This window comes from Henningerozyma blattae, chromosome 2 (genome assembly GCF_000315915.1).
Source record: "Henningerozyma blattae CBS 6284 chromosome 2, complete genome".
In the NCBI taxonomy this organism is placed as follows: Eukaryota; Fungi; Ascomycota; class Saccharomycetes; order Saccharomycetales; family Saccharomycetaceae; genus Henningerozyma; species Henningerozyma blattae.
In genome coordinates, this window is record NC_020186.1 from 2,167,831 (window position 1) to 2,195,645 (window position 27,815).

Consider the following 27,815-nt stretch of genomic DNA (forward strand, 5'->3'; position numbering starts at 1 on the left):
CCTATCCCCTGTGTGCCTTGGCAGTTCAGAAAAATAAAAATAAAGATCCGAATTGAAAAAGCCCCTCCGAAAATTTCCAAAAGAAAATTATATCAAATAAAAAGAAAACAAGAATGATGATCTCAAGCGGCGCAATCATATATCAAGTGTCGAAAATTACTCGATATATATCAAATCATATTATAACAATCTATCAATATGTAGTAAAAAAAAAGAGAATCATTAAATATAAGTTAATTATAAATAGCAGTAAATATATATATATGTATATGCAAGGTAAAGAAAAATGGTATAGAAAAAAAAAAAAATAAAAAAAAATAGCAATAATAAATAAATAAAAAGATAAAAGGGTTAATTATTTTCTTGTGTTGTTGATATTATAGGATTTAATTCTAAAACATTTTCATCTTGTTCAATTGGAGTAGCGTTTGGGTCTGCATCTGGATCTGAATTTTGTTTTTGATTTTTAAAAATACGTCTTTTATTAATTGTTTTCCTCATGTACATATTTGTTTTGAAAAATAGCCATAAAGCTAAATTCAATGTTGAATTACTAATAAAACCGAAAATGACTACCAAAGTCGCGAATACAAAAGAGGTTATTAAAAGTGGTACGATGAAAATTGAAGAAGTTAGACCAATGAAAATAAAAATTGAAAGATAGATTAAAAAATAAATGGTTGATATTGTGAACATGAAGAATAGAAAAGTTAGGATTGGTAAAGATAAAGTTAATAGGAATGTAAAGATGAATAAGGTGGAATATTTCGAACTATTTTAATAAAAAGAAAAAAATGGATAGTTTGATAATATTTTTTTTATTATTATTATTATTTTTGAATTATATGTCCCATTTAACTGCCCTAATTAATTGCCGTCATTAAATGGTTCCAATTATTGGCCTCAATTATTGACCCCAATTAATGGCCTTAGTTGAGATCTGCTTGAAAAAAAAAAAATGTCAATCTTTATTTTAGTGTCGTCACTCCGGAAAATATCCCAATTAGGCAAATGACAAATTAAGAGGTTTCGGCGGCAATTAAGGTGGGGCGAAAATAATATAAAAAAAAAAAAAAAAAAAAAAATTAAATATCAAACAAAAAAAAAACAAAGAAATGTGTTAGTATAAATATTTGTATGGAAGTCAAATAAAAAAAAGGTACAACATACTTTGGAATGGAAATGTTTAAATACAGAAAGGCCAAACACAAATATTCATAAGCTTTAGCTTGACAATTATCGATGATATCAGTGATTGTAAATACAATATTTAAAAAAATTCTCTTATAACTTGAAGGTGGCGAAGGAATGTTGGACGAATGTAACGAATCAATCAATGTTGGTGGGATAATCATTTCATTATCGATATTGGTAGAAACAGGAGACGAAGAATCTTGTTGTTTTAATAAAGTAGTAGTTATCTTGATTGGAGGATTCTTCAATTCAAGTTTTTTCTGTTGAATTGCTATGGTAATATCTTCATCTTCTTGATTCGGTTCATCTTTCTCTGGAATATCGGAATTACTATCATTATCTGGGGTAAATGATAACAATACTCTTTGTAAATCTGCCTCGGACAATGTTTTGTTCTTATAGGCTTCTGTCAACCTATCCAACTGTTTACTTTGTTCTGAAGGTGGCTCCTTATTCTTGGCCTTAGTGTTATTCTCTTGCATCTGTTTCACTTTGGGTTGAGGAATATATTGTACTTCCGAATACTTGTGGTTATGATTCACAAACTCATCAACCATTTGAGTTTGTAAATACGCGTCTTCATCCTCAGTTCGATGTTCTTGAATAGGATCCAATTTCATCACGTTATTCAGACCGACATTACCGTCGTACAAATTGACTCCGTTCTTTGCAATTGGTTTAAAAGAAATACTATTAACTGAAGAAGACGGATTACCATGGGGTTGTCCCTCAGCATTCTCTTCATCTTCATCCTCCTCCTCCTCCTCCTCGTCATCATCATCATCATCATCATCATCATCATCCTCATCGTTATCACCGTTTCTCAACTTATCAGTATCGTTAGCAGTATGTTCAAACATGGAAGGATCCACCACGTCTTGTTCTGATCTCAATTGTTGTCTCTTTTTCCAATCCAAAAAGGATTTGCTAGTACGTTTTTGCCCAGTCTTTGGAACTTTCCCGTTCTTAGCCATCTTAAAACGTTGTATTCCTGTTTAAATTTTAAAGAATGATCTATATGTGGCCTATCCTATCCCAAAACTTCAAATAAGTCTACGTCTGATGGCTAACCCTTATATATATGTATATATAACTATAAATCTTAATAATACATTACAACCATTAATATATATTCTCTTATTGGTTTTGCAGATCCTTTATTTGCGGGTCTTGTAACTCCGACGGGTCCCTTTGCCGCCTGCCTTTTTGAGGAATGTCATTGGATACGTTTTTATATTTTTTTTTATAGTTTTCAGGCACGTCCCGTTACGGAATCTGCTAATACTAGAACCCGCGGCAATTCTGCCACGGGTACGAAAAACCATTCAGTATGTTCACACCCACAACCGCACCCGCGGACCACTCCACGGCCATATAGTGACCATAGCTCATTATGGAGTTTTCTTTCTACTTCTTGAACGGGACCCGCGGGACCTGTCCCGTCAGTGAAAAACCCGCCACCCGTAGTAGAAAAATTCCGTAATTTTTTAAGGCTGGCGGGTCGTTTTTGGAGTTCGGCGGGTAAATTTTTACCCGTAGAAATCCGGTTGGGTTTTCCAGGGTTACGGGTCGATGGGTTTAGGGTTAGACGCCGGAGCATTTGGGTTAAGGAATTTGATTTTTGCTTCGATTGTTTTGTGGTTGAATTAGAAGTAGTAGTTGTATAGCAATCTAATAGCTCTTGTACTTTTGTAGGTGTCAAGTTAACGATTGGTTTGCCACATTGTCTTTCCCATTGATGTAAACGGGTTTCTACTTTTGTTTGTGTGGTGACACCAAGTTTGACCAAGATTTGGGCATCTGGTACTTGTGTGGTTTGTGAATGGTTTTCTAACGTTTGTACCCCCAACCATGTGGGTTGAGTTTTTGAAGAAATACGACTGTTGTAAAGTTCTTCGTATGTGTAGACGTAGATGTAGCCCACGGGATTTATGGGTTTGCCAGGAGATGGTTTTGATTTTGTAGGAGAAGTTGAAGGATTGTGTAAGTGACAGTATTTAGCCCCGTCTTTTACCTTCGTTTTTGTCATGGGGCGTCCCTTCCTTTGTTGGTCCCCGTAACGACATTGTCATGGTCTTATTGTCTATGTGTTTCTTATGTCTTACGTATGAGATGTATCTTGTATATATATCTTACTATACTTATATATATATATATATATATATATAAATTCGCGAAATCTTTCGCGAATTTTAATCACTATCCGTTTTTGGAAGTCGTGTAAACATGGCGAGTTGGATAGCAAACTTTTCATAAAACCAACATTTAAAGTATCAAATATGTGGTTAATAAATAATTTAATTTATTTTAAATCATTCAAATTGCTAAAAAAAAAATATTGTCTTTTCCATTCGTCGTGCCTAATGATCTCGATTTCCTTTTTTAAGCTTTGGATAATTCGAAAATTTTTTTTTCATTCTACTTCGGCAATTCGGTTTTGTTCGCCTATCAATAATTTTTCAACATATCATCAAATTTGATAAAAAGTTAATTAGGTAACAACTATTAAAAGAATAAAAAATATTAGTTCATCATTGTTAATAATTGATAAGATTTGCTAACCACCCAACCCCCTCCATCCGTCCATTTATTAAATTATTCAAGATGAGACCTATTATGCTGATCGGACAAGAACGTCCCTTGACCCAAGTTAAATATAACAGAGAAGGTGACCTATTATTCACTTGTGCTAAGGATGGTTCTGCAAGTGTTTGGTATTCCATCAATGGTGAAAGATTAGGTACTTTTGAAGGTCATGCCGGTGTGGTATGGTCCATTGACGTGGATAAAGAATCCATGTACTGTGTCACCGGTTCTGCTGATTTCACCATTAAATTATGGAAATGTAAAAACGGTGAAAACATTCAAACTTGGAATACTGACGTTCCTGTCAAGAGAGTAGAATTTTCTCCATGTGGTAATTATATCGTAGCTGTCATGGATAACGTTATGGGTTATAAAGGTTCCTTAGATATTTTTGAAATTAGAAGAGATCCAAAAACTAATGAAATAATTGAAATCAAAGATAAACCAATTAAAATCATTGAAACTCCAGAAGGTATGAATGGTCCTACTGTGGCAGGTTGGTCTACTAATGGTAAATTCATCATTGCAGGTCATAAAGATGGTCATATCAGTAAATATGATTGTTCCAAAGATTATGAATTCGTCGATTCCATGAAATTGCATAAACAAAATGTAACAGATATTCAATTCTCTCAAGATTTAACATATTTCATCACTTCTTCAAGAGATTCCACAGCTATCCTAGTGGATGTTGCCACTTTGAAAAAATTGAAAACTTTTGAATGTGATTGTCCTTTAAACAGTGCTTGTATTACTCCTGTTAAAGAATTCGTTATATTGGGTGGTGGTCAAGATGCCAAGGATGTTACTACTACTTCAGCAAGTGAAGGGAAATTCGAAGCAAGAATTTATCATAAAATCTTTGAAGAAGAAATAGGTAGAGTTCCAGGCCATTTCGGTCCATTGAATTGTGTTGCTGTAAGTCCAACTGGTACTTCTTATGCATCTGGTGGTGAAGAAGGTATTATTCGTGTTCATCATTTCGAAAAATCTTATTTTGATTTCCAATATGAAGTAGAAAAGGCCGCTGAAGCTAAAGAGCATATGCAGGAAGCTTAAATAATTAACATCAATTATAATAAAATTAAAATAAAAAAACTCAAAATAAAAATTTAAATTAAACTCTTAACCTTAACTGCAACGCTTTAATATATATATATCTATCAAAATATACATATTTAAAATAATATTACTAGTCATACGTATATTCACTTTCATAATTTTTTTTAAAAATTTATGTATAATAATCATTAGTCAAATTTGTAATAAATACTTGTATTTTCACTAAATAATAAGGAATATATACAAATTGGTAATTATAAAAAAAAATTGGAAAAAAAAAAAGGTAATTAATGCAGTTTTGTATTGACAGGTCTGTTTAGTTGAGGAGAATCATAAATCATCAGATTTTTGGTTTTTATTTTATATACGTAATAAAACAATGCTTTGGCTTAACCCTTAGCTCTGTCAGCTTTTAGTTTTTCTAAAGCTTCAGCTTCTTTTCTCTTGTTAGCAGCCTCTTGTTTTTGTCTTAAAATGTCAGCATCTGATTGCATTCTCTTCTTTGGATCACCTTCCTTTTTAGCATTTTTAGCAGCTTCTTTTTGTTTTTTCAAATTTTTAGCTCTTGCTAAATCTCTTTGGTTACCTCTAGCCATTGTATTATGTAATATATTATAATTGTTCTTGTTGAATTATTTATATATTTCAAAGAATAAATAAGTTAAAGATTATCTTTCTTCTTTTTTTCTTTTTTCTTTTTTTTGTTCCTTGAAATTTAAATAATAAACCTTATCGTTGGAATCATTTATATATTATTTCATAGAATATTTATATTACTTGTTGTTGATGAAACAAATCTTGAAAATTAGGTAAAGATGAAAAAATACGAATTAATTAGCAAATACTAAGTTCGGTATTATACATCCTAACACCGCATAGACCTGCGAATTTTAATACAAGATCACTACTGAATATTGCAATTATTATGAAAGAAAATTATGGAAATATGTATAGAAGGAGTGATATTTCTACTACAGGTAAAAATATTTATCGATCTTGAATATTTGAGCACCTTGAAACTAAAAAAAAAAGTGATGATTTTTTTTTCCAAAAATAAAGGCAGCTGATATTCACTTTTAAAAGAATGGCAAGTATACCTTCGTGAATCAAGTAGAGGAAAAAATTAGGTTTCTTGGGAAATGATCATTAGTTTTCTGCTTCTGTTTCTTCACATTCTTGCGCCGTGAAAATTTCTTTCGTGTAAAAGACTTTTACCGTTTTAATTTAAAATTTATTATATAAAAAACTAAATTCGGTAATCCTCAAAACAAAATCTAGTCTATTAAGCATTTGTGTGGTTAAAATTTAGATCCAAAGTAATCGAGTAAAAAAATTCCAAATTTTTTAAGTTTAATATCTTTAAATAGAATACTTTATTTCTTAACAAAAATAGAGCTACATAGAATGAAGAAGAAACATAGTGTTAATAGTGTGTAATTGATTAAAGCCTTACGAATTGCATGCCCAGTTAATACATCTCACTTTTACCTTTTCATTAGATCCTCATATTAGTAGCAGGCCTCATTAAATAAGATATAAAGAAATCCTTTCACTAGGGTTTATTATATAGAAGAACTAACCTACTCTTGTTGATGCAATCATAAGCCTGGTTTGTTAGTGAAAATAAACAACCAATATTGTACTTGGAAATACTACGAAGATATATATATATATAATTTTTACGAAAGGAACTAGTAAAATAATGATTTATTAACTAAAAAATAAAATAGTTTAATATAGCAAGTAAAAAAGTGGATAAACAAGAAATTGAGCCCCAATATATTTTGTTTAAGGCAACTTTGACGAATTTACAATTGTTTCTATTACTCATGTGATACTAAAAAAATAAAAAAAAAAAAAATCAACTCTTGCCTAAAACAGCTCCTCTAGACAGCATTAAGTATTAGATTAGAGATAGTGTCAAACAACGTAAACAGGGGAAAGATAGCGTTAAGGTAATAATAAATCTAGTAATGATTCTAGAATAAGGTTCATAAAAAGAAATTTAAAGGTAAGTAGGTATCCTTTAAAATATGGAGTATGGAAAACATGACAGATAGCCTATTATTTCGGACATTTTCCCGAGTAAGTTTCTTTTTCATGAATAACAATCCTTAAGAGGAAAAGATAAATATGCCTATATATTAATAGCCTTATAAACAAACCATATTTGACAGTAGATTCCTAACTAATGACTAAAAAAACTTTCCTTATTATCATTACAACTTTTCATTCTCTTGGTATTATATATACTCGATTAGCACATGTGTCTTACACATTGAGTTAGGTGAATAGTTTATTTATTTCGTGACGTGACTTCTTTTCCAACACTCTCGGAGCTGAAACGGTTTGCCTGGCATCAACTTGTAGGATTTCAATATTTAAAACATAATAACTAAAGTCTCCGAATAGATGCGTCGAAGAAAGACCTGTATCGGGCACTGAAAGTCAATGCCACGTCAACGTCTTCATCTAAGAATTCTTGACTTTCTTAATGAACTTTTATAGAGCCTAAATAAAAAGATGCCTATAGAAGCCCAATACTGCAAAGAGTCTCTATGGATGTTACTATGTATCCTGAGTACACTGGTCATCATGCGAAACCATAAGTCAAGCTTTGGCTCTATACAAGACTATTTATCATTATTACTGGATATATAATAATGTTGATAGATTAGGAGTTAATTTATCTCAGTAGGATACAAATATTCTTCATAACTTGATAGTAATTACTAGCATCCAATTGATTGGCTGAATGATGTCTTATATTACAGATACAAAAGTAGTTATTTTGCAACTATATTCTCTGGATTGAGCTTACTTTGTTGCGTTTTAATTACCTACGTAATAAAATGATTTCAACTATTGCTGAGAATTACTTTTGTATTTCGTGTATACGTGTGTTCTTGCTTATTTTCTTGGTTATTGATAGTATAGTAAGTTCATAAATGAAGGAGATTGTAACCTCAATATGATAAAAGGGAAAACAAGTATTGCATATATTATTGATTGCTAGAAACACATTAATTAATTTGAGTTCGAAAAAAATAATCTGTTTTACGGTCATGTTTGATATAGATAAGGAAAGAAAGAGCTATTGCGAGATATATAAGCAGAATAAAGCATTTATTCACAGATACTGTGAACTGTGTAAGCCGTATATATATATATTCTTTTGTTAGAAGGATAAAGTGGTTACAGATTTAAATATGACCCTGATTCAAGAAGATGATGTATTAGAGTATAGTGATATTGACGAAGCTAATCGTCATAAAGATTTAGCTATTTCATCTAGCAAAGAAGCTGTTGATAATAGGGATCAGGAAAAAAAGACTGATGATTCAGAGGATGTTGAGATGACTGAAAATGAAGATCCTAGCTTAGCATCTCAATCTAGACAAAACAATTCGGATGCACAGTTGATACCTTCTTTCAAAGATTTCATGCTAAAGCCAGTGTTAATTAAGGCATTAATGGATATTGAATTCGAACATCCATCTGAAGTTCAGCAACAAGCTCTTCCTCAAGCTCTTATAGGTAGAGATATATTATGTCAAGGGAAATCAGGGTCTGGTAAAACTGCGATATTTATCTTATCTACATTGCAGAATATCAATCTAATCAGAGGAGAAGTTTCATGTGCAGTTCTGTGTCATTCTAGAGAATTAGCATATCAAGTCAATGAAGAGTATAAAAAATTTTCCAAATATATGGTAGATTTAATTACAGTAGCTAGTATTGGCGGAACATCTATAAAAAATGATGGGGGAGTCTTTAAAAATAAAAAAAAATGTCCAAACATTGTAGTTACTACACCAGGTAGATTATTAGTATTAGTGAAAAATAAAATTGTTGATCCCACTCAATTGAAAACTATTGTAATTGATGAATGTGATAAAGTATTGAGTGAAGAGAAAATGAGAAATGCCTTTGATGAGGTATTTAAATTGACACTGAATGAAAAGCAGATGATGATGTTTTCTGCTACACTATCTAATGAAGCCAAAGAAATTTGTCAAAAATACACTCAAAATCCATTGCAGATTTATATTGCAAATGAAAAAAAATTAATTCTGCCAAGATTGAAACAATATTTCTTTAAAGTTGAAGAAAAGAGAAAGACTCAGAAATTAACAGAAATATTAGATGATGTTAATTTCAATCAAGTTATTATATTCGTCAAAAGTCCCAAAAATGCCAAATTATTAGCTACAATATTAAATGAATTAAACTTTACAGCAATTACTATTAATGGGTATACAAAGACTAATCTTCGGTTACAAAATTATAAGGATTTTAAAGAGAATGAAGTCAAGATATTAGTGACTACTGATATGTTTGGTAGGGGGCTTGATTTTAAAAGAGTAAATTTAGCAATTAATTATGATTTACCCATTTCTATAGATACCTTCTTGCATAGGGTGGGCAGAACTGGTCGTTTTGGTAGTAAAGGATTAGCTATATCATTCATTTCTAATAAAAAAGATGAAGAAATGATTGAAAATATACAACAGAGATTTGATATAAGGTTACAGGAAGCTAAAAATGGTGAAGATATTTGTGTTATTTGATGTTGTTATCAATAACTTCTATTCATTTTTACAAGATAATATATATCCTTTAGTTTTTTTAAGCTTTTTTTTTTATGTTTTGCTTGTAGTTCTCCTGTTTAGATGTAATATTATATAACTGCTTATAAATTAAGATAACAAATGTTTTTACCTCAATACTCTCGTGAAATATTTACAAAATTACAAAATAAAAGGGTAAAACTTTATACATGTAGAAATTTACTACTTTAAAAAAAACACAGTTAGTCTATATTGACTGTTTTTTTTTAATATTTTTTTTCCCACATAGAAAATGATATGAATTAATAATTTACAAGGATGAGTATGCTTGATGCTGTGTGTCATGTGAAAGTATTAAACGGTGTATGCTAAATATCGAAAAATGAATAATATTGATAAAAATATGACAATTCTTATGTTGTTACTAATGTCTTGTAATAGAAATAAAATCATTAAAATTTATTATTATTAGTTTCCAAAGATAATTGTGTAAAAAAAAAATCATAATATTATTCCTCTACTACACAAAGGAATATGAAATAAAGGAGATGGGCAAGATTGTTATTATAAAAACAACTCTTTTTATGTCACGTACTAATCTTGCTGTTTGAAGTGACCGTGTTACTCCTCGAATCACTTTAATCCTGTAAACTTTGTCTAATTGCCTCTTGGATCATATGCTGTTCTAGTTCATCAACACTTGGTTCCATTAAAGTTGCTGAAGTGGAACTATTTCTTGAAAAACGATCAGATTCTAACAATTGATTACGTAAATGAATTGCTGCTGCGTTTACCGACTTTCTTGCTAATTTATATTTTTCACGAGCCAAATTTTCTTTCCAATTTGGCCTAATTGTATCTGAAGAGACAAAATATTCTCTGTGATGGACCATTGAATTTTGAGAAGTTAATGAAGTTGAAGATAGAGTTTTCGTGGTTAATGCAGCAGCTGTCATCGCAGCTGCCGAGGAAGTTTCTGTTGCGGTAATTAGTGATGAAAGCTCATCCTCCAATAAACTATCTATATTACTAACACTTGCACTTGTTGCAGTGATACTATTTGAACTTACTGCAGTGTTACTGTTTAGACTGTTTGCACTCGTTTCACTTGTAGTGGTAGTAATATCTTGAATTTCAATCTCATTATGAGGAGGTGATTTATAAATTGCTGGTGGAATACCCCCTATCCCTGTTCTACGATTAGTTGGTGGGATATAAGAGACTCTGAAATTATTTGTTGCACAATAAGGGCAATCGGTAGGTTCTGAGATTAAAGAGTTTGGATCTCTTTGATCTTCAGGGATACTCCCGATATCATTACCATTCTCATCGATTTGTTCATGGGGGAAATGAGGTGGGGCTCTTTTCAATTGAACAAAACATTCAGTACAAATTGGTTGTTTACAACAAACAGAATAATTGAAAGGACCCGGGTAATACATGAAACAAATGGGACATTCTTGACCATTTTTATAAATGGTTAATTTCAAATCATCTGAGAATAAATTTTTATCAGCATGAGATATTTGTACTCCGTGCTTTTTCTTGGATTTGATTCTTTTTTCATTAATGAAAATATAATTTTCAGCCAATTGCCATTGTCTTTTCTTTTGATATAACCTAGCTTTGAAGATTTGGTAATGCATTAATTGTTGTTCTGGCTTAGATAAAGATTTATCAATTAAATAATCGAAATTGGCTACTTTTAGGTTACCGATGGGGACACCCTCAAATTTTTCCAAAGTCTCTGGTATGAAAGAATGTAACGGTAAATTATCGATGGTTCTAAGAAGTTCTGAATCTGAATATTGAGGATCAAACTCATCTAATGGGGTATAAAAGGGAGCTAGTCTTCTAGTAATGATAAGATTTTTCACTACTCCGATATCATAATCCAATTTATCAAATGAATAGTTGCCATAAGGTGCAAGGTATCCACCATCTACTGATTCATTATATTTAACAAGCAATTGTAAAGTATGAGCCTCCCTTAGCCGTTCTTGATCTTTAATGGTCTTGGGGATATAATTGTTATGTGTATCGAAACTGAAATTACTTGATCCATTAGACATGATAGAAGCAGAAGAAGGAGTCCTTGAAGGGTTACCATTAGCACCATTAGCAGTATTATTATTAGAATCTTGTGAATCTTCGTTCAAGATCTGGCCTATAAAGGAACTTCCTGCTCTAGACTTTCTATTGTTATTAGGAGGAGAAGATTGCGGGAGAGAAGAAGTAGAAGGCGGAGAAGGACGTTTTGAATGAGATTTTTTATGACGAGGGGTATGTGGAGTGTAGTATACAGTGTCTTGAGGGGGAGCCTCTTCGGGGGACATGATTGAATGGATGTTTCTATGAGCATGTATATTTAATCTTTGCAATTTTGAATTTTGTATTTTTGAAGCATGACGGAATGCATTTGAATATGCAGCCATAGGAGAAGAAGAATTGTTATTATTATTATTATTACTGCTATTACTAGTGTTATTATTATTATTACTGCTATTACTAGTGCTATTATTATTATTTGAATCTAATTTAGTAGCCAAGTTTCCCATGTTTGATTTGAAGATGAAAGTGGCGTGTTGATAATGCAGTGATAGAATATTATATGTATGAATATTTAAACAAAAAAAAGAATATTTAAAAAAGAGAATATATAGGGTATAAAGTATTGATATAATTTGTGGTATGGAAAATATGACATGAAATAATGATATTGAAAAAACAAAAAAAATCAAATTAATAATATAATAAATTTAATGATAGAATGATTGAATGAATTTTAAGGTAATGAGATATAAGGGAATGAAAAATAAGGATGAAAAAAAAAACAAACTCTTTCGGGGTGCAGGGATTTTATCCAGGGGCCACCAATCGAACCCTAACCATAACGCTAGTTAGCCCTAGTATCGTAGGGTTGATAGATTAAGTATTAGTTCAATAAGAGTGCCTTAATTCTTTCTCTATATCTTTGCTTGGAGACAGTAGAACAATCTCTTAGAATATCAAAGTATTCACTTTGAACGACATCTTTAGCAGTTGGTCTTGTATCGGGATCATAAGACAACATTTTTTTCAACATGCACAACGTATCTTCCATACAAACATCCTTCAACACTACGTGCAATTCTAATGGTCTTAATTTGGGGAACTTATTCACCTCACAGCATTTGACCATTGACCGAATCTCAGATGTAGTCGGAACTCCTAAAACTTTGATAATCTCTGTCAATTGCGCCATCGTATCTTTACCTTTAAACAAGGGAACCAGCTTGTGCATCTCTGCAATAACACACCCTGCAGACCAAAGATCAATTTTCTCACAGTACCGTTGAGACCCCAAGAGCAACTCGGGTGCACGATAGTACCGTGAACAAATATATGGGACATTACGCTCACCAATGTTAATGATCTTGGCACTACCCAAATCAGCAATCTTCAACTGCCAAGTTCTTGGATCCACAAGCAAATTTTGTGGTTTAATATCTCGGTGAACAACATGTACAGTATCATGCAAATGAGCCAACCCTTGACACAACTGATACGAGTAAACACGTGCTTCTAATTCTTGCATTTCATGTTTTGTAACACGCAAGACACTCAACCGCCTTGCCAAGGAGCACGGTACATGATCCAGGACCAAATTGAGAAAGGAACGAGAATTATTATGAGTGTCACGTTCGTAATAATAACCATGCAATGCAATAATATTAGGATGTTTCGGGATAGCCCTAAGCAAGGCCAATTCACGGTTTGTGGAACAAGGATGATGAAGTATCTTCTTAATAGCTACATGTTCATCAGTCTCAATAAACGTTGTAGAAAATACAACACCAAATGAACCATGACCTACGACCTGGAGTGAAGAACATGTAACAGTACGTTGTGAAGGCTGGAGAGTGATTCTTAGCGGAGTTGACTCACCACTATCATCATCTGCACTTTGTCCCTCTGTGTCATGTATTATATTCTTGTATACCTCTGTACTAAGCCTTGTAGACTGAACTGAACGAGGACGGTTGCTACTTCGAGGGAGGTCACGTGCTCGTGGGTTATGGCGTGAATGCGGCAGGGCTGGATCAAACCCTGGCAATGGTAAATGAGTGAGCCTATGGAAAAGAGTGGCCATTATATTTGTATTATGCTATGGAGATGTTTGCAGAGAGATATTTAATGTTATATTACGATATAAGATACGACATATGATATGATATACGCCTATATATACACTTCTATATATGTAGATATATATATATATATATTTACTCAAAGCATGCTTGCGCCGGGAGTGGCAGGCTCGGAACGCGGTGGTCCGAAAATGCGGGGAAGAAAAAAAGATCAGTTATGGAAGTGATAAAAAATAAATTAATTGCTAGTGAAATTTCCACATGGAAATTGGTTCCTGTTGTGGTAAAGGGAGACCTCAAAGAAGACCAAATAGAAAACTAAAAAGAGAAACAGGTCATTACAGATAAATAGTCTTATAGAACACCGTAAATACATTTTACAATCTACATTAAAAAATGCCAAGAGATTGCGTTTCATAACTTGCTTTGTAAGCCAAACTGTTTCCCCTTGATGACATCCTTATTCACTTGAACGACAGATTCTTTCAATAGACCCAAAGTGTAGGAACTCCCTGTTTCCAGAATCTCTTTCAATACATGTAAATTGATCCCCTTGACTGTGCCGTTCATTAATTCCACTGGCAAGGCGAAATATTCCACTTTCAAACCAGTATATTTGCGTATCAATTCTTGTGCTTCAGCCCCATTGGTGATACCATTCAAATATACAAAACAACTACTTACGTTCGATTGAGAGGATCTTCTTGCAATCTTGATATTTTCTAAGATAATTTCGATGAAATTGTATCCCGCCAACGCCATTGATAACGTAGCAGACCCACTGCCCTCTTTGGCCTTGACTACTTCTTCACCGCCAAACTTGATACGCTTGATATACCCCTTGTACTCTTCTAGATCATTGTTAAAAACCCTTCTTTGATAATACTTGTTTAATAACACTGGGACCATTGTCTTATCGGAATGACCACCAATGACACATAATTGGTTTTTCAATTCTTTGACATCTTCAATCTGCCAGCCATCTGCTTTGCTCCTAGCGTATTCCATCAGAAACGTTTCTGCTCTCAACAGATCAAGCATGGTAACACCCATAACTTTACCAGGTTGATACTTGCCAATCGATTTTAACGTCTCTACTGCAATTGGGACAGTACTATTGATAGGATTAGAAACAATCAATACTCTACTCTCGGGGCAATACCTTCCAACTTCCAAGACCAACCCTTTAACAATACCTGCATTAATACTGAAAAGATCGTCTCTTTTCATACCGGGTTTCCTTGGGATACCAGCAACAATGACAACAACATCACACCCCTCTAATGCCTTAGACAACTGATCCTTGCCATACCCTTGAACTCGACAATTTGTATTAATATGCGAAAGATCAGTGGCTACACCTTGCGATAGACGAATATCATATAACGCTAATTCATCTATATACTCATTGTTTTTTAATAGTAGTGATAATGGTTGGCCAATACCACCGCACGCTCCTAATACACTTACTTTCATTATGATTTACTTACTTGGTTGTGATTTACTTAGTTATGATTTACTTAGTTATGATTTTACTCTTTTTTTTTCTTTTCTTTCAATCGCTCTCTTATATCAATTTACTCCGGTTCGGGGTAACCCCTTCCCCACAAATTAAAGGGCAAAATGGAAAGTTTAATATTTCTAATTCAAGATACAAACGTGATGATGGTTGAGAAAATATGCTGGAATAATAATGGGAACAAAAAAAGCTTATATTTTACTTCTACTATAATGTGCTGATACCAGAGGAATTTTTTACATCAAAGTGCTGCTTAAATAAAAAGAGTCATCCATCTAGATCTTGAGGAGAACAGTCCTGCCTTATGCGGAATGAGTCAGAGTAGCGTATACAGCTTTCCATTTTTTTCTTCTTCTTGTATATACTTAAAGCTGTATATAACAAATAGATATTATTTAAAAAAGAGTGGTTACTCATATAATAATATATAATAGTAAATATGTACTGTAGAAATGTAAAGCTAATCATCGAACGGGGATGTTGAAATACGACACTTAAAGAGTCTTGAAAAGTAATAAAATACTCAAGCAACTTTGCAAGTTTGAAAGAGGAAAAATTGAAAAATATCCAATCGTCCATGTTAGCGATGTGTACTTTTTTTCTTTTTTCTTTTTTCTTATTTTTATCTTGTTTTTGATATTTTCATCAAACATTCTTGTTCCATCTCAATCAAGTCTAGTTTTCACATCTTTAACCATAGTACTCCTTACACTAGTCCGTAAATCGCTGAAATTTTATACCAATGCACATTGTAGATAGTCTTGTTTATATTCAATCTTCTTTATCTGTACTGTCGTTATTTTTTTTTTTAATTTCAAATTTTCATTCTTTATTATATTTCAGTGCGACTATCTTTTCAAATGTTTTGCTGTAAATAAATACTTTAACCCCCACAATCTAGTATACATTTTACATGCTCCACCGGTGTGACTCTTTCAACTCTGTGTTCCAGTTTCCTTCTCATATATTTCCAGAATACCATACAAATCTGTTTACTTTCTTGTTACATAGCCTATATCAAGATTTTCACGACTCATATTTTCCAATTATTTATAGTCCTCAAAATGATACAAAGGACTATTTTTTTTTATTCATGTTTACATTTTCATTTTGATTAATTTCCTTAATTTTTCTTTTTATTTTGATTTTGATAGCAACACTTTAAATAACATTTATAGTATCCTGTATCGTATAGATTACTACTTTCTACATCGTAGTATATCTTAATTAACCACATTATATATCTTTCCACAGAACATTATGTCTAGATATATATATGGTATTCTTATTGCCCTTTATTTCTTTCCTTTATCTGAGTAAGTTTAACTCACAATCCGATCCATCAACTCTTTTAATCCTACCTTGGAAACACTACTACATTCCACTATCTCTTCATCAACACCCCAATCTTTTTCTCACAATATTAATCATCTCTTTCAATTCGATTTCATCAACCAAATCAACTTTGTTGATAACGACAATCACTTTCACATCACGACCTACATATCCACAATCTCTTTCCACAAATTTCATCCATTCTTTTTGACTCTCTTCAACTCGATCTCTAGCTTTACTATCAACACACCATATTATAACATCTGTCTTACTGAAATAATTCTCCCAAAATGGTCTTAAACTTCTTTGTCCTCCAATATCCCAAATATCCAATACTTTACTTCCATAGCTCATGTGATGGATCATAAAGCCAATTGTGGGAATAATAGACTCTTGACTCTTGCATTCTTCAGGTAATAAAGAATTAATTAATGTAGATTTCCCAGAATTATCTAATCCAATAATTAACACTCTCAATTCATGGTCCTTACGTTTTTGTTTTTTAATGATCGTTAATAAACCCATTCTATGGATGGTTTTTTTACTATTGATCAGTATACATAGCTTTTTTTTCACGTTTTAAGTACACCTTTGGATTACTGATTTTAAATACGCGTAAAAAAGCCTTATCAATTAGAATGAAAAAAATACTACACTTGCTACAATTCTATAATTATACAAAATATCTATAATTATTTCATTAGTTTAAAATAATTTAAATCAAAATATTTAAGAGAGATTACTATATAATTAAAAAAAAAATTAAATAGAATAAAAAAAACTTAATAGATTCTTATAATAATGAGGGAAAAAACATACAAAGCACAGAAAAAATATCAAATGTTTTAAAAATAGAAAAAAAAATTAGGGAATATTAATAAAAAATAATGTATTATTGGATGGGAGAAAAAAAATAAAATACTATTTTATGAAATAAATTATCGTTAAAGTTTAATATAAAGTAAAATTACAACAATTCAAATATATATATATATATGACAATAATATATATATGTAGATTTATTCTGGAGGTTGAATACCATAGAAATTACAATCGATATTTGAATCTTCACAAAGTCTTGAAATCAAATGTCCTGGAATTTCAATAAATAATGGAACTCGACGATCGCTTGGAACTCGGTCTTTTCTTAACCACATTAAAAGATTGGCACCAATTGCACTAAATCTTCTAACAATCTTTCTGTAAAATAACCCACATGCGTTACATAAAGTACCATCACCATAGGGTCCACGTCTCCATTCTGGTGTGGATGTATCACCACAATGCAAGCAAACATTATTACCATTATTTGATCCTCTTCTTCTCTTGGTAGCAGATTTTGAATTCATTTTATTCAAACTTAGTTCACTTTCAGTAGGGCTTCCACTAGTACAATTCGTATTTATATTTGTATTACTATTATTATTAGTACCAGCATTATTATTGCTGCTGACCAAATTTGACATCAATGAATTAGCAGATGAAACATTATTTCTATATGATAAATATATTGGTAAACTTGGCTCAGTAGCTTTTTCAAATTCTCCTTTATGTGGTAATTTCAAAGGTGGCTTTGGTCTTTCGTATGCTGATGGTGGATCATCTTCTTTTTCATTATTTAATAAATGATCAATCTTACCAGTACGGAATCCTTGAAAACTGGATGGTAATTCAACAGTTTTTGCAATACCGCTTTTAACTCTTTGTAAATATGTGTCAGATGGATAAGCATTGTTTGGTGTACCAAAATCTTTTTCACCATCAAATAATCTCGTAGGGAAAAAATTAATAATACTACCATCTTCCTTAGTCTTGTAACTATTGATAATAAAACTTGAGCAAATCAATCTAGTAATATCAATAGTATTATGTGTTTCTGTTTTTTGCACTGTAGCAAAGGGTACAGCAAAAAATAAGGGCTTTTCTTCTTTTTTTGGACCAATTTTTTCATTCGAATCTTTCTTTAAAGAAGTTGACTTCTTTCTAGGTGGTTTTAAAACTTTATTTTTAGATTTATTTTTCAAAGTAAGTTGTTTTTTCAAATCATTAGTAATATTAACATTAGTATTTTGATTTTGTAATAAATGTTCAATATTCCTAATATTTTTAGGAATAACTCTTGGAATTGATCCATTCTGGAAAGGAATGCCTTGCTGATTAAACTGTTGTACTTGAAATTGGATTTGTGATTGAGATAAATTTGGGTCTTGAATTGAACCATGCTGAATATTTGAAGAAATAAGTTGGTTTGGATACATGATTTGATTTTGTTGTAATGGCAATGGATTTTGATGAATATGGTGTTGAGTGTTAAATTGAGATTGAGGTTGGCCTTGGAAACTCAATCTTGATGTACCTTGAAATAAATGTTGATTTTGCCCTTGCATATTTAGATGTGGATGTGGATGAACTGGTAATTGCTGTGGTAGCTGTGGTTGCGGTTGTTGTACAACATGCAGTCTAGATTGTGCGTACATATTCTGTGGAATATGTTGTGTCTGATGATACATTGGAGGAGGATATTGAACTTGAGAGGGATGCTGAGGCTGACCTTGGAAATAAAGTTGCTTTTGTTGCTGTGATGGTTGTGGATGTGGTTGTGGATGTGGTTGTGGTGGTTGCGGTTGTTGCTGTTGTACAATTCGTTGATATTGTGGAAGCTGGGGAGGGATAGGAGTAGGTTGCTGTATATCTGATGGTAAGTTATTTGACAACAAATTTAAGCCGTTATCTTTTTCATCCTTATTAATTATTGAATTTATATTAGAAACTTGAGTGGATTTAGGATCTCTTGTAACATATTTGCCATTTTGAAATAAATTTTCAGATTGACCTAGTATACTGTTTTTAGAAATTGATCTTTTACCTGAACGACTTAATTGCGAAAGTGTAATACTATTACTTCTTTTTGTTCCTACACATTCTAACAATGCTGGGTTGGGCAAACTTCTATCATTTTTAATATTCTGAACACTTGAGGGTTTATCCGATTCCATATTTGGATTTGTGGATGTAGTAGGTGTAACTTTATTTGAAATTTCTACTACACTTGCAGAATTCGAACTTATGGATGTATTACTTGTTTGTTGAGAAATTGGGTTGGCAGGTAGATTGGTAAAAGAATTAGTAGCATTGTTCATTACACAATGAGGCTCTTCACTTACAGATCCCTTTGGGGATTCGTATGATGTTTGACTATATTGTTTATCATTTAATTTCTCAATGTTAGTGCTTGTGTTTGTAGAATGATTTAATAAATTGTGAACTTTTAATGAACCAGAATTAATAGCACAATTATCTTTTAAGCTATTTTGATTTAGATTAGAATTTTTATTTAAATCATATCCCAATTCTTCTAATCTATATTTTAATGCGACCGATATACTAAAAGCTGTATTAACATATTCAATAATTTCAAATAATTTTTTATAAGTTTCATTATCTAATCCAACAAAAAGATCTAATATTTTATTATGACTATCATCTTCTTTTACATTATATGTTTCTAACATCAGAAGAAATTCTTCCTTTAATTGAACTACTTCACATAGTTTGACTGAAACAAATTCTGTAGTATTATATTTGCATAAAGTTTCAGCTTTTAGGTAGCCTTCATTAACATCATTAATTAGTTTGTTTAAATCTTTATTTCTATTTCTTGTACCTGAATCAATAATAACTGAATAATCAATCACAACAGGTTCGATAGGGGAGTTATCTCTAATTGGTTTTACTAGACTTCCGACAGGCGGTATAACTGAATTTAAATTTTTAATTAATTCAATGCTTTCTTCAATATCATTTATACTGATCAAATCATTCATCTTGATGTTACTATTTAAACTAGTGTTAAAACTATTATTATTTGAATCTTGAATGCTGTCATTCCTTTCACCAGCACCACTTTGGTCCGTATTATTTTGTATTGATTTTGGAGATAAAACACCAATTGAGATTTTAGGGTTCTTTTCATCTGTTGGGGTAAGATTATTAGAAGCATTTGGTAGGGATTCTATGGAAGATACCGAACCTTCATTTTTTAATTTTGTTTTTATTTTACCACAGGTTTTATAAGAAGATTGGTAATTTGTAGAGGTGATGTTATTTGGGGTTGTATTAGTGAATATGAATTCTTTACCTTTATAAAGAGGTATTATAGAATTTGAATTTGAATCAGAGCTTGAGGTTGGGTTTGATGTTGGAGTTGTATATCTACTGTTCTCAGCATTATTGAGTATTGGAACAGCAGTAGGTAATGCACTAGTTGGGCTATTGTTGTTTTCGTTTAATGAAGGTTGTCGTGGAATATTATTACTCTTACTGGTTGATATTGTATAATGTGGAGGTACTAATTGAGTTCTATGAAGCGGGCTATTATCCGAATGGCCATAATTTATAGTTGGAAGCTGATATATGCTATTACCTTTTACACTATATTGCTGTTGTTGTGTTTGAGGATATGGCGTGGATGCTATTCCAGGAACAATAGAAGGTACAAATCTTGAAGAATCTAAAGAAGGCATTTGATTACAAATTGCGTTAGAAAGAGAGGAGGTGTTTAATTGTGGATGCATTGTATTTTGATTTTCTTCTGTTAAAGAATTATTTGCAGAATTTGGTGGTGCTATTATAGTCTTTTCTTGAGATACTATACTTGCTGCTGAAATTAAAAGTTGTGTATTGTCTGAGAGTCTTCTAGAGTTATCTGAAGGGTCTAGATTAGCCGAAGGGGGTGCGTGACTATTATAATCGTTATTTTGCGTATATGATAAAATAGAGCCGTTTTTACTAATTACTGACTGAGAGGAACCTAATTTATTAAAGCTATTATTTGCGTTGTTAGTGTATGTTTGCATAATTTAAATTTTTATTTTTTGAATTATATCTGAATGGCAAAAAAGAAAATTTAAAAATAAATAAATAAAATTAAATTATGTGTTTAGTACAATGTGGTTTTAGTAATTTTTTTTGGTTTTTATTTTTTTTTGGATTAGTGAAGCTAGATTATTATTTGTATTTGACAATAATATGTAATTTTATTAAGGAAAGTAAAACTGCTATATTTATTTTTCCTGTGTTGAAATAAACTTTGTGGAATTCAAGATACTGTAATTGAAGTTATTATTATTACTCTAAATGGATAGTTAATATTTGTTGGGATCTAGAACAAAAAGATATCTTGTAATGAAATGAGATCTCAAGTATGACTAAAGAGAATAGCAAAAATAACTTTAAATGTATGAAAAAAAATACAATTGAAAATCAAAAAAAAAGTCAAAGTGATATGATGATGTAACCTATAGATACTGTTGTAGGATCGTTTAGCAGTTGTTGTGGTAACCGCTTTAGATCGGATAAGACTATTTGGCGAGAGATCTTTTTTGGGATTTGTGGCACTTTCGGAAAGATTTGACACGGTATTTTTTTCAGAAAAAGGACAAATAGTTAATCCGAGAATTAATAAAAAAGGAGGAAAAATACGGAGCGGAAAAGCGGTAATTTGTCCCGAAAGTAGGATAAATGTGACTAGAGAAGAAAAAAAGGGCCAAAATAGGAGAGAATTGATGGCGAAAAATGTCACGATTTCAAATATGGGACAAGTAGACAAAAATGGAAGGACTAATTTGTCGGGCTTATTTTCCTGTTTTGGCGATTTTGTGGAAATAATGGTCTTTATGTCTTAGCAATAACTTTCTTTTTGATGAGATAGTGCCAGAAATAATGATTCGAAAGCAAAAAGTATGAGTACAAATGACAATCTGTATATATTTAACTGTGATGTCTTGATAGAGGTTTATTATTCCAAAATTAAAGACGAAGAAAAAAATCAAAAAAAAATAGCAAATAAAATTATTAGAGTATGAAGTATAAGTGACAGGAGAAATGAATTCAAAACACGAAATTTAAAGCAAATGAAAATGGCGTATGAACTGGCAGCTGGATTATTTTTCTGAAGACGGGAAGTATTCAAACTAAATATAAAGATGCCAGATTTTCAAAACAATTTATACTCGAGTGAAAACAGAAAAAAATAGAAATAGATGTGCCAGTAAGGAACGTGATTCTATTGAACTTCGATGATGTTCTAAGGTAGCAATTAGAAATAAAAGAACAAGAAATTAGACGAAAAGAACAAAAAAATATTCAAAAACGTAAAATAAGGCTCTTGTTTTTTTATGTAACTGTGTAAGTATTGCCTGTTATAGTCAACCTTGTCGTAGAAGAGATGTGAAGGATGTATACAATATTAGATACTCTCTTAGTGAAATCAGTAGTCCGATCAAATTTATTAGGGAAGCACTTTATTGAAATTTATAATTCTAATAAGGTTCCGAAATTGACTTAAAATGGAAGGAAAGTGATCGAAATCAGTAAGATAATATTTTGAGTCTTTTTTTTTGTCTCTAGTGGATTCTTTATGTTATATTTAATGTGTAATGAGTAAATCCCTTTGAAAGGGAAATTTTTTATTTCCAGGAATTTCTTTTTTAAGGGTATAAGCTTGTGATTATTTCGTTCTAGGGGAATGTTGTTAACGGTTACAAAAGAAACCGTATTAGTGTGTAGATGAGGTAGAGGCCAAAATTGGATTGGAAAGCGGGGATTAAAATTATTTCTTTATTTGTTATGTTTTTTTTATTGTAAGTATGTTTGTTATTATCTTTTTTTTTGTCGTAATACTTGGGTATCTGTTGCAAATGAAATATTGAAATTAAAAAATAATAATAATAATAATTCAGGAGTCTTCTACTTGGGATTGTTAAAAGAATAGATTCTTTGGGTATACAACAATTTTAATGTATTTTTTTATTAAAAAAAATATATTTTGATCAATTCAAAATGAAGTAAAATTATTTAAAATAAAGTATCTAAAATAAGAAAAGCAAATGAAAAAAAAATTAAGGGCAAAAGATTTTAAAACTCGTTGAAGTTAATCTTTGAAAAAATTGAGAAATGTAATAAAAGAGTAATTATCTATTAACACAACAAAGATATATGCACTAATTCTCTTGAACCCTGTTTTTCTATTTCCTAATGTATTAAGATACGTATGGGCGGTTATGCTTAAAAGGGGAATGCAAAAAAAAAGCAAATAAAAAAAATCAATAAAAAATTAACAAATAAAAATAAAAATTAAAAAAAAAAATAAAATGTGGAGTAAACTAATGGTCTCCTATCTTGAAACTGGACGCCAAGATATCTAAAATGGTATCTAATCTCTTAGAATCAATAAATAAGTAATAAAACAGATAGTTTGTTTTATAAGTTCTTTAATATTTGGTTTCGTGAAAGATAAGGTAAAAAAAAAAAGAGAGAAAAAAACAAAATGAAGAAATAGGCTTCCTTTATAAAAGAAAAACAATAGTAAGCAAACTACGAAAGGTCACTGGAGAATGAAAATTATAAAATAAAGATTAACTCATGTAATTAGAGTTCTGGTTTATTTGGTTATTTTTGGTACCTTTTTTTACCTGTATTTAGAAAGATTAGAACTCCAAATTAGAGTTTCAAATAGAGTAACTTTTTAAGGCGAAGTATGATAAGTAACAAGTCATCTAATTTGTCAGCCTAGATATTAAATTCCTTTTACGTGCCTTTCTGTATCTTTTGGACTTTTTTTAAAAAAAATATAAACAGGTATCAGTAAACAAATAAAGAGTCACCAGTTAATAAACTATATGACGCTACTCTTTAAGATTAATGGTTAATAGCACTAGTTTCTACGGTCTAGTAGTAGAACTTGACCAAAATCTGGGTAAGGTATAGTAGGTAGATACAAAGGTAATGCGGGATATAGGATATACGCGGATATAAGCATATGTTTATTTATCTTGCTTCACACTAGCTTTACCTCAAGGTAGATTACCTTTATGTCTTGCCTTTATCCAAGATATGATGAGTTGCCAGAATTCTTTTTTTTTCATGTGGTGGTTTCCTTACTCCATATTTTGTTCAATTCACATGTAGCAGTTATTTCTCCTCAAGCTTTAACTTTACGGATAAGTAACCTACAATTCCTTAGATTTGGCTAAAAGGGAAGTAACTATAGGTACCCTTGGAAATGTTGTAGGGCGGGTATATAGCAAGCGGCCCTAGGACGGGTATGACATTACATAGTGTAATTAGCGAACTGGAAAAACAATCGGAACTGGCTCAATTATTGATACTAATTATCTTGTTAGGGAAGACACTCTAGAACGTGTGTTGCTTACTACCTTCATAGTCATACATAAGCATTAGTTGATGTCTCAAAAATGGACGTGCCGGGGTTGATATAAAAATATGTAATGGGAAGTTGAATCTAGTAGGAACTATTTAGTCTATACGCAGTTTTTAGTTGGCTCTAAATTTTTTTTCTTTTTCTTTTTATTTTTTACTTTTAACGTTAGTTTATTTTTTAAGTTGGGATAGTAATTTAATAAGCTCAAATAGCTAGCTATTTTCTGTCATTAGTTGACCAATCAGGAGTACTCCATACTGGCAATGTATGGATTAATTCGGAGTGACCCACACAAATATTAATCCGTTATTGATCCTCTCGGTCATGATCCAATCACGGGCTTCCCCTTTTGGGCCTGCGCGAAATGTCTCGGTTGTCATGGGGACCCTATGGTGAAATGTGATATGACGTAGTGTCGAATGTTTTTTTGTACAAGAAGTATAAACATATATAGGTAACTACTTATCATCATTACTACAATTATTAATTAAGGATTTATGGGGTAGAGGGAACCTACCGGGTTATAAGGAAAAGGACGTAGAAACAGTTGTAGCAGCAATCGTAGCAGCAGTTGAAGCTGTAGGTTTTCAGTGTAGCCTCAGGAAAAGTTCCTAAACCACGTTGCTTTTCATTAGTTGTCTGACAAGTTAGGTTCCTGCTATGTGCGTCTCTGGGTCACAAGAAATAGTCGAAGAGAGGAACGCTGGTGATCTCGATCATTCCATATCTTATCCCAGTGATTGATTACTGGTGTGGATTCCGAGGGATCCCTTGCTTGTTATTTACTCTTTCGAACTTTTTTGGGCTTGTGACTCCTGTGGTCTCAAACTCATACAGAGTCCGAGATCTTGTCGTTCAATTTTCGATTCTAATCTGATCTTTTGCTAATGAGCATTTGGGGTAGCAAAGAATGACGGTCAAAACTCGGAACTATGTAAACCTTTTACGCCACAGTTGTTCTATTAGTATCTGGTATCTATTTTCGTAAATGGTTTGCAACTTTCTGGTAAAAACTGTTGTTTTTTTTGTTTTTTTTTCACTTCTCGTAATTGTGCCTACATTGACAAATATCTGTGAAGAAGATGTAGTATAGGATTTACTATTCGGAGAAATACCTGTTTACTTGGCATTTGCAATTGGCGTAACTCCTATGTGCCTGTAAGATGGGTGTTTTGCATTTTCCTTATTTGTGTGAAATTTTAAGGCACTGAGAATATTTTGTGGCGCGCAGTATAGCGATTCCGGGATCTAATTTGTGACGCCCAAATGGTGTTTTTTTAAGTTATTTTTTTCTTTTGCCAGATTTCCAAATGACGTAAAAAAATTTTCAAATCTTTTGTTGTTATTTTGTTTTTTTTTTTTTTTTTTCTTTATTCTAAGAGATAATTTCAGCGATGAGCTAAAGTTAGCTGATATAATGAGTTTTTCATACAATTAATTAAAGGATATCTTCATAAATGGTTTTTGAAGCAGGATTGCATAACGTGTGTGCTTCTTTTTATTATTAGAAGAAGAAGGAAAAGAAGAGTGTAGGAAAAAAAAACTTTAATAAGGAATGTCTAAGAGATCTCACAATAGCGAGGATGAAGATAGAAACGTCTCATCGAGAACTAATTTAAATAATTTACCAATCAATAGCAAAGCTAAAGTTATTGTTGAAGATATCGATAATGATCAAATCAATGAGTTTGAAGATCAATACAGTGATGAATTTGAAAGTGATGGGGAAATTATGGAAATAGACGATGAAGATGATGAAGAAGAAGATGAAAATTTGAATGAAGAAGAATTTAATCTTAAAACAAAAGAAAAAGCTGAAAACATCATTGCTAAAGATGAAGCTTCCAAGGATATCAGTAATGCTACTGGTAACAACTTATATTTACCAAACATTTCTCGTCCTTTAGGTCCCGATGAGGTGTTGGAACCAGATATGTCTGTTTATGAAATGCTACATAATGTGAATTTGTCATGGCCTTGTATGTCCTTAGATATTATTCCAGATTCATTGGGGAATGAACGTAGAAATTATCCACAATCAATATTATTGACTACTGCTACTCAAGCCTCCAAGAAGAAAGATAATGAATTGATGATTTTACAATTATCTCAATTGACAAAGACTTTGTTGAAAGAGGATGACGATGATAATGACGACGAAGATGATGAAGATGACGAAGATAGAGAATCGGATCCTATCTTGGAAGATGCAAACGTTGCATTAAGAGATACTACAAATAGATTAAAAGTCACTCCCTTTGCTACTAACAATAATCAAGAAATATTAACCGCTACCATGAGTGAAAATGGTGAAGTTTATATCTTTGATATTATTAATCAAGTGAAGTCATTCCAAATACCAGGCTATCAGGTTTCCAAACAATCCAAGAGACCAATACATACTATCAGAAGTCATGGTAATGTGGAAGGGTTTGGTCTTGATTGGTCACCACTTATCAAGAGTGGTGCTCTATTGACCGGTGACTGTTCAGGCGAAATCTTTTTAACTTCAAGACATACTTCCAAATGGATCACTGAAAAGCAAAGCTTTAGTGTTGGTAATAATAAGTCTATCGAAGATATTCAATGGTCTAAGACAGAACAAACTGTCTTTGCCACTGCTGGATGTGATGGGTATATTAGAATCTGGGATACAAGATCTAAGAAACATAAGCCGGCTATTTCCACTAGAGCTTCAAACGTCGATGTTAATGTCATTAGTTGGAATGAAAAAATGGAATATCTGTTGGCAAGTGGTGATGATAAAGGTGTCTGGGGTGTCTGGGATCTAAGACAGTTCTCCCCATCCCAGGAAAATGCCTCCCCAGTGGCTCAATACGACTTCCATAAAGGTGCTATCACATCGATTAGCTTCAACCCCTTGGACGAATCTACTGTGGCTGTGGCCTCCGAAGATAACACCGTCACTTTGTGGGATCTTTCTGTGGAAGCCGATGATGAAGAAATTAAACAACAGACTCATGAAACTAAAGAATTAGAACAAATCCCTCCACAATTATTATTTGTCCACTGGCAAAAGGAAGTTAAGGACGTAAAATGGCATAGACAGATCCCAGGGTGCCTGGTATCGACTGGTACTGATGGGTTGAATGTTTGGAAAACAATCAGTGTTTAATCAAATTCATAGCTCAATCATTTACAAAAAAGAAAAATAAACAAAATTTACAACATCGTA

The 27,815-nt window shown here is 31.9% G+C and overlaps 12 protein-coding genes across 12 annotated transcripts; 3 read left to right on the forward strand and 9 right to left on the reverse strand.

Annotated features, from left to right (window-relative positions):
• Window positions 1-351: 351 nt before the first annotated feature.
• LDO16 (Ldo16p) lies at window positions 352-696 on the reverse strand (the record flags this gene model as incomplete). The annotated part of the gene is made up of 1 exon (XM_004179202.1): window positions 352-696. The coding sequence occupies one exon, from the start codon at window positions 694-696 to the stop codon at window positions 352-354; it is 345 nt and encodes a 114-aa protein (XP_004179250.1).
• A 389-nt stretch (window positions 697-1,085) lies between these two features.
• SPO19 (Spo19p) lies at window positions 1,086-2,168 on the reverse strand (the record flags this gene model as incomplete). The annotated part of the gene is made up of 1 exon (XM_004179203.1): window positions 1,086-2,168. The coding sequence occupies one exon, from the start codon at window positions 2,166-2,168 to the stop codon at window positions 1,086-1,088; it is 1,083 nt and encodes a 360-aa protein (XP_004179251.1).
• Window positions 2,169-2,446: 278 nt separating this feature from the next.
• Window positions 2,447-3,223, reverse strand: TBLA0B09180 (uncharacterized protein; the record flags this gene model as incomplete). The annotated part of the gene is made up of 1 exon (XM_004179204.1): window positions 2,447-3,223. The coding sequence occupies one exon, from the start codon at window positions 3,221-3,223 to the stop codon at window positions 2,447-2,449; it is 777 nt and encodes a 258-aa protein (XP_004179252.1).
• Window positions 3,224-3,798: 575 nt separating this feature from the next.
• TIF34 (translation initiation factor eIF3 subunit i) lies at window positions 3,799-4,839 on the forward strand (the record flags this gene model as incomplete). Its single annotated transcript, XM_004179205.1, has 1 exon — window positions 3,799-4,839. One exon carries the CDS (start codon window positions 3,799-3,801, stop codon window positions 4,837-4,839), a length of 1,041 nt encoding a protein of 346 aa, XP_004179253.1.
• Window positions 4,840-5,231: 392 nt separating this feature from the next.
• Window positions 5,232-5,438, reverse strand: TBLA0B09200 (uncharacterized protein; the record flags this gene model as incomplete). The annotated part of the gene is made up of 1 exon (XM_004179206.1): window positions 5,232-5,438. One exon carries the CDS (start codon window positions 5,436-5,438, stop codon window positions 5,232-5,234), a length of 207 nt encoding a protein of 68 aa, XP_004179254.1.
• Window positions 5,439-8,051: 2,613 nt separating this feature from the next.
• Window positions 8,052-9,413, forward strand: TBLA0B09205 (DEAD/DEAH box helicase; the record flags this gene model as incomplete). Its single annotated transcript, XM_004179207.1, has 1 exon — window positions 8,052-9,413. One exon carries the CDS (start codon window positions 8,052-8,054, stop codon window positions 9,411-9,413), a length of 1,362 nt encoding a protein of 453 aa, XP_004179255.1.
• A 638-nt stretch (window positions 9,414-10,051) lies between these two features.
• TBLA0B09210 (uncharacterized protein) lies at window positions 10,052-11,971 on the reverse strand (the record flags this gene model as incomplete). The annotated part of the gene is made up of 1 exon (XM_004179208.1): window positions 10,052-11,971. The coding sequence occupies one exon, from the start codon at window positions 11,969-11,971 to the stop codon at window positions 10,052-10,054; it is 1,920 nt and encodes a 639-aa protein (XP_004179256.1).
• Window positions 11,972-12,348: 377 nt separating this feature from the next.
• TBLA0B09215 (GSK family serine/threonine-protein kinase) lies at window positions 12,349-13,545 on the reverse strand (the record flags this gene model as incomplete). Its single annotated transcript, XM_004179209.1, has 1 exon — window positions 12,349-13,545. The coding sequence occupies one exon, from the start codon at window positions 13,543-13,545 to the stop codon at window positions 12,349-12,351; it is 1,197 nt and encodes a 398-aa protein (XP_004179257.1).
• A 412-nt stretch (window positions 13,546-13,957) lies between these two features.
• Window positions 13,958-15,019, reverse strand: MDH3 (malate dehydrogenase MDH3; the record flags this gene model as incomplete). Its single annotated transcript, XM_004179210.1, has 1 exon — window positions 13,958-15,019. The coding sequence occupies one exon, from the start codon at window positions 15,017-15,019 to the stop codon at window positions 13,958-13,960; it is 1,062 nt and encodes a 353-aa protein (XP_004179258.1).
• Window positions 15,020-16,457: 1,438 nt separating this feature from the next.
• CIN4 (Arf family GTPase CIN4) lies at window positions 16,458-16,922 on the reverse strand (the record flags this gene model as incomplete). The annotated part of the gene is made up of 1 exon (XM_004179211.1): window positions 16,458-16,922. One exon carries the CDS (start codon window positions 16,920-16,922, stop codon window positions 16,458-16,460), a length of 465 nt encoding a protein of 154 aa, XP_004179259.1.
• A 495-nt stretch (window positions 16,923-17,417) lies between these two features.
• TBLA0B09240 (uncharacterized protein) lies at window positions 17,418-21,254 on the reverse strand (the record flags this gene model as incomplete). Its single annotated transcript, XM_004179212.1, has 1 exon — window positions 17,418-21,254. The coding sequence occupies one exon, from the start codon at window positions 21,252-21,254 to the stop codon at window positions 17,418-17,420; it is 3,837 nt and encodes a 1,278-aa protein (XP_004179260.1).
• A 4,920-nt stretch (window positions 21,255-26,174) lies between these two features.
• RRB1 (ribosome biosynthesis protein RRB1) lies at window positions 26,175-27,755 on the forward strand (the record flags this gene model as incomplete). Its single annotated transcript, XM_004179213.1, has 1 exon — window positions 26,175-27,755. The coding sequence occupies one exon, from the start codon at window positions 26,175-26,177 to the stop codon at window positions 27,753-27,755; it is 1,581 nt and encodes a 526-aa protein (XP_004179261.1).
• Window positions 27,756-27,815: the final 60 nt, after the last annotated feature.